General features: G+C 34.0%; 1 protein-coding gene across 3 annotated transcripts; it reads right to left on the reverse strand.

The window, feature by feature from the left end:
• Window positions 1-2,964: 2,964 nt before the first annotated feature.
• On the reverse strand, window positions 2,965-6,455 carry LOC107009049. Of its 3 annotated transcripts, none has more exons than XM_015208308.2 (4): window positions 6,255-6,455; window positions 5,820-5,939; window positions 3,679-3,878; window positions 2,965-3,542 (listed from the first exon to the last, which is right to left on the reverse strand). In XM_015208308.2, the coding sequence occupies exons 2-4, from the start codon at window positions 5,907-5,909 to the stop codon at window positions 3,284-3,286; spliced, it is 549 nt and encodes a 182-aa protein (XP_015063794.1). In that variant the 5' UTR covers window positions 5,910-5,939; window positions 6,255-6,455; the 3' UTR covers window positions 2,965-3,283. The 3 variants fall into 3 exon arrangements, with proteins under 3 accessions (XP_015063794.1, XP_015063793.1, XP_015063795.1); XM_015208307.2 differs by lacking the exon at window positions 6,255-6,455 and adding an exon at window positions 6,119-6,217; XM_015208309.2 differs by lacking the exons at window positions 5,820-5,939; window positions 6,255-6,455 and adding an exon at window positions 4,013-5,806.
• Window positions 6,456-6,483: the final 28 nt, after the last annotated feature.

Here is a 6,483-nt window from a genome sequence, read left to right on the forward strand (position 1 = left end):
ATGAAAGAATACAATAATAATAGGAGGAGATGTTATAGATTGTCTGCTAAAACGAAACCTAAGAGTCATAATTTAATATAGACTGCACCCCACAAGCCACAAGTTTCAATCAAAACCATACAACTATTGCTCTCAAGTGATATAAACATATATACCTAGAAAATTAAATATATATCTTATATCTAGATCTTATTATATAAAATTATATTTTATTTTAATTTTACAGATAGATTGATAGCCCCCATAGACCACCACCCCTTTCACAAGTATATACACACTTTCACATTTTTTTTTATAAAAAAAATAGCTAGTGATATACATTCTCATTTCTCATCACCTTCCTCATAAATAATATTCTTTCAAAGAAAATTCACCATATAATAATACTCCAATTCTCTTCATCTTCATTTCTCTTTCTTGTATCAAGATCCAAACGCAAAAATTACTCATTAGAAATTAATACGTCGATTGTATATACTAAAATTATATATTTCATTGCTCAGCTAGCGAAGGTTCATTTGTTTATCGATTTATGGGGTTGAGTACTAAGTTGGTTTCAATTGATGATGATGGTCTAGATAATTGGACCACCACCACCCACAATACTCCACCGGAACCACCGTCGATAAGGCGGCAGCCGCCATCGAAATCGGAGTCGTTGAAATGTCCAAGGTGTGATTCAATCAACACAAAATTTTGTTATTACAACAATTACAACAAGTCACAGCCTAGACATTATTGTAAAGGTTGTAAAAGGCATTGGACCGAAGGTGGCACGCTACGTAACGTTCCGGTAGGCGGTGGGCGAAAAAATAAGCGTGTAAGACCTACTGATCCCGTTGATTATATAACTGGAAGGAAACATGTCAAATTAGAAGTAAACGATCAGAGGTGTCCACTAATCACAACGACGAGTATGACCAATAGTATTACAAGTTCCATATTGCCAAGTGTCACATTAATAAGGGGAAATAGTACTATTACTAGTGCTATAGATGAAGATATCAAAAATCTTCCTTCATCCTCATTACCTTATGACATATTTTCAAATATTTCTCAAGATCATGGGAATACACATTTTTCATTAATTCCCAATTCTAGTACTAATACTCAATTATCTTCAAATGTTTATTATAGTTATGAACATATGGGGAAGTTTGATAGTACAATATTGGAGGAGTCAACAATCACTACAATTATGCCAATTACAAGCAACAATGATCTTCATTCTCATGAGCCATGGAAAGTTCCAGAAACAAGCAATAATGATCTTATTATAGATGAAAACATGTCAAATAATTATTGGAATTGGAACGAATTCGAGACGTTGAGTAATGCAGCTGATCTCAATATATCATGGGATGATTTAGAGATCAAACCATAAGAGGATGATCAAGAGAAATGTTTGTATATTATTGATAATTAGTGAAAGGATTTGTTTTGATGTAAATTTTAATTTCATGCAGGGCTAATGTTCAAGCTAAGTCTTGTTAATTAGTAGCATTAATGTTACCATTAACCTTTCTTTTCCTCAAAAAATATAAATCCCTTTTTTATAATCAGCTTTCATGCTATAATAATGTTGATTGTGAATGAGAAAACAAGTACACAAAAGTTGTGTGGCAATACATCTGTAAATAATCTAGCAACAATAATAAATATCGATATGTATAATGAGGACATTATATAAATATCACTGAAAAATCCAGTGATTCTGAATATAATGATATTAACTTTTAAATATTTTTACGATAATAAATATTGGTTATAGATTGGTGATAGAGAAGGGTGTGAATATTTGGATGTAGAAGAGATTGATGGGGTCTAATTCCAGCTAGGTAGTGGTGGGATGATTTAGATGTGATTGAATGGAATTGGAAGATTCTTTCTAGTGGATATATATGTCTAATCTCTTTACATCAATAATTCTTCACAAGATTTATTTTTTTCTCTACATCTGTCTTGGGGAATCACTCCCTCTTGCTCCCCACTTCTTGTACTGTTTTTTTTTTTTTTAATCGCGGTGTATGAATTAGTTTTTGTACAATTTAATAAATTCTATAGAATACATGCTATCTTCCGCCAGTAAGCGATAAGTATCTAAGAATTTTATCTATCAAAGTTAAGATAGATGAAGAAAAATTATCTAGTATTTTCTTTACTTCTATTAAGTTTTGAACCTCTTCTTATACTTATTTTTTTTGTAGTTGAATACTACGAGATCGTTTGAAAACTAGTAAAGATAGTAAGTTATGTATATATTTATTTTGATATAAATTTTTTGATAGTTAATTATGAAATAAATTATTCATGTACGTATGATAATTCATTCGAAATTTAGAACACAAAATTAGTATCTACGATATTGAAATCTACGTAATTCTAATCCCCTACCAAACGATCTGGCACAGTTTCGTGCATTATGATTAGGTCTTTCATGTATGCTTGGCCATAGGAAAAGTTGTGAAGATTTCTCCATCCAAAAGAAATGTTATTTACATCCGATTTATCACTAACTATTCACTTCAAAATCATTAAATGAGGTGAAAGTATATCTTAATTAATTATAAATGAAATGCTAACATATTTATATGACACTTATCAGTTATCACTATTACAATCACAATCACATAACAGGTATTCAACCCCATCTGAATTATCAATTTAGAAATATGCAATTATGTTTAAAATGGAAAATAAAAAAGTCAAGAATATAGACAAGGACTTGGGTACTTGATAGGTAGATATGTCCAAAGAAATACCTTGCCCTTCAATTGTGTTATATTCGTTTGAGTTAGGCTATGTCATGAATTCAAACACTTTCAAAGACAACCCTGGTAACTAAGTGGAAAAGGATAGTAGGGCTGGCAGACCCTTTATTCGCCGAGTTTCAAACCGCGAGCCAACAGCTCTTGGAGATGCCTCAGTTGTCAAGAAAAATGAATATGCTACTAGAATAGAATGTGAAATGGCAACAGGAACATTAGAATTATCTCAAGTATCATAAGGTGGACAACCTATTTTTTGCCTCATCAGGCCCCAGAAAACTTTCTTCAAAACATTGTATAACAGAAATCACATGTAGCAGTTATATCTATCTATGTCTATATCCCTACTCAGAAAGATGCACATAAGTCGCGACAAATGATCAGAATCTCTAATTCTGTTGAAGTCAAATCAGCAACCCAACAGGGTTGAGTATACCACGTTACCAATATCACATTCTAAGTAAGTGCAAAAGCTTAGCGAGTATACAACCAAAACCTCCTTCTGCTCAATGGATTCACATGAACGCATTCATCCTTATGCCACCATCCATTCTTGGAGGAATGGATCCTTCATCGGCCTTGGAATAGCTGACGTAGAAAAGTTCAGAGACGATGCCAGTGAAAACAATAAAAGCAGCGCCAGCACCAAAGACTCCCTTCCTCAAAACCTCGCAGGATGGAGGATGTTGTGCCAAGTAAGTCCTATACTTTGTGTGGTAGGCATTCCTAACGGAAGCCGCCAGTAAGCACACTTCAGCAATAAAGAAGGTGACCCTGAAAAATTCAAGACATAATTGTTTCTCACATATTTGACTAGATTCTTACGTACATAAGTGAAATCATTATGTCTCTACTCTGGCTAGCAAACACTAAAATGCAGTTCATGAACCATGTTCACGGATAAACATACCAGCAGGTGATGAATAAGACAATAGCCCATGATCGGGGCTTTCCTGGTCGCAGTGCCCTCCCACAGCATAAACATCGACTAGCAAACATTATGAGGAGCTGACTAGCTAAAAGAAAGAAGAATGAACCCACACCCAAGCCAGTTGCAACATCTGACTCATACACACAGTAATTATACTCTGCATCTCTGTTGATCGTTGCCTGAAATAAAGAACCCAAAAATTAAACTTACTGAAAGTGTATATTATTAGTACTAAGTATTGTCAAGTATAGAAACATCAACCTTATAGCCAAAATAGCTAAGTCAGAAATGCTTTTATAATATTAAACTAAACCTCTAAGCAATTAGTGCAGATCTTGATTTCTATCATCTTCTAACTGCTCTGAAATCTCATATTTCCTCTTAGGCCACCATCTAAGTTGGCTCGTACAACGACTATAACCATCCCTGCATGAAAGCTATGAACCATGTCCATTTTGAATATGTACGTGTTACGTGGGTAACTTAGTCGTTCTTGCTGAACTAGTCTGTCATGATAGGTTGTCTGTTCTAACCTCAAAAAGTCAATGAGAACTCTGATCACATCAGATCACGTGAAGACTCAAATGTTCGGACAACTTCCACTCCACTTGCATTTGAACAAGGACATCAACATTGATTAACTCTCTTAGAGAGTAGACTTACATACTGGGTTGATTTAGTACAGACTTAACAAAAGATTATAATCACCTCACCTTCCAACCACACACAGAGAGATTCAAGGGAAGAAGAGAGAACACCAAGCAAGATGTAATAATACTATGAAGGTACTAGTTGAACAGATTTCGATGAAGTTGATGCATAGTATCTTAAAAGGCACACATGTACTTAAGATCTCTGCCCGCACTTTCTAATCCAATCACTTGTTTATACTGCGACGTGACTGAACAACTTAGTTTTCTAATTTGCTTATCCAAATCTTAAAAGAGCATCAAGTTACTTGTTGAATCTCAAAGAATCATCGAAACAACCTTTTTAAATCAACTGATTAAGGATATAACTAGCAGTCTAGCACTCCTTCCAAGTTCATCCACACCCGAGAAGTTGGATAGGGAATTATCTCTGGCCAGACTTGCATATCCATTCACGTGCTTTTACAAAAATAAGAATGGGCAAATAATGCTTCTAACTTAAATATTTGACTGACATAACCAAAAGCATCTAACTCACCAATTCTTTCATTCAGGAAACAATTTTGACCTGATATCACGAGAAGCCTCAGCATATGCAAACTAATCTATAAATGTGACACTACGGCAATAGATGGTAATAAAAGCGAACGAGGTAGCAGGTGGAGGAATTTGTAGGTATCAATGTGAACTTAGGCCTTAGCAAACATAATACATAATGGAAGCACGGATCCAATTTACCAAAACTGGTCAGATTAAACTTAAGTTGTTGATGTCGTGACGCTTACATTAAGTTCGAACAGGTTAAGTGTAAAATTTACAAAACCTTTATTTGCAAAGAACCTCTAGCTATACTTAAAAGGCATTACTTACATAAAATGAGGATTAGATTTCAAGTTAAAAAATCATTTTCCTGAGATAATAACTATTACTAGTTGAGTCGCCATACGAGAAATGAGAAGCCACTCAGTATAACAGAATACATAGAGGTCCCATATTGCCAAACCCTAGAAAGAAATTTGACTGTAATCTGATAGACGACAACAAGAAGCAGACACATGTAGTAGGCCAGTAGAGGGGCATGACCCTACTTGTTCAAAATTCAAAAGACCCCCACCCACCCCACCTTTTTCTTTTTCAAATTTATTAGATCAACTTCTGGGTCCTTCCATGGATATCACCTCAACAAGCTATAAACTATATACTATAGCATAATCCAACTATCTTCAACCTGGCTAGTTCTAAACCATAATTACTGTTCATAATACACGAAGAATTTTATGGGTTGAGAATTAATTTACCCTCTAAAATAGCTACTACATAATTTCTTCGATTCCTCAACATACAAACCCACACCAAAAAAACCCCAATACAGTAGTATATAGTATGATACTGAAAGATGAACGAAGAATATAACAATAAAACATACAGGAAAGAGCAAAACAGAAGAATAATTATCGCAAAAGAACTCACAGTAGCCCTCCTCTGCTCAGCAGCAACAGCAAGTCCAAAAGCAATCAAATCAAGCACAAAAACCAAAACCAGTAACAGTGTTGAAGCCATCTTGCTATACAAACTTTATATTTTTGCTATCTGCAACCAAAATCAAACCCAAACAACATATATTTGTGCACAAAAAACTAAAAACTCATGCGTATACGTAAGCTAGAAATCAAATTTAGACTTAACATATCCAAAAAAAAAAAAAATTGAATTTAAAGGGCTACTTGGTGAGGAAGCAAAAGGTGCAAGGCTATGGAAGGAAGGGGTACCTTCTGAGAAGATGTCTAAATTACGTTACATCAGTTTTTTCTACTTATTTATACAAAAAAGTTAGCATTGTTGATGCAATATTCCTCGCTATGTATGAAAAATATAAAAATAGGTTTATGTTTTAACCCAACTTACCTATTTTAAGAGGTGGCCTAGTTGTGTCATTAGTGCAACCAATCTCAGTATAAAACTTGTACAAGATAATGCAACATTTAATTGGTTGTGTATAAAAAAAATATAATATTGTATAAATTATACTAGCATTCTGAGAGTTTTAAGCCAGTATCACTGCATAAATAATATATGCAATTTAATTTTTGAATAACATGTACTTGAACCTAACGACCCTTACCAAAACACATTA

The sequence above is a fragment of the Solanum pennellii genome, chromosome 2, assembly GCF_001406875.1.
Source record: "Solanum pennellii chromosome 2, SPENNV200".
NCBI classification, from domain to species: domain Eukaryota; kingdom Viridiplantae; phylum Streptophyta; class Magnoliopsida; order Solanales; family Solanaceae; genus Solanum; species Solanum pennellii.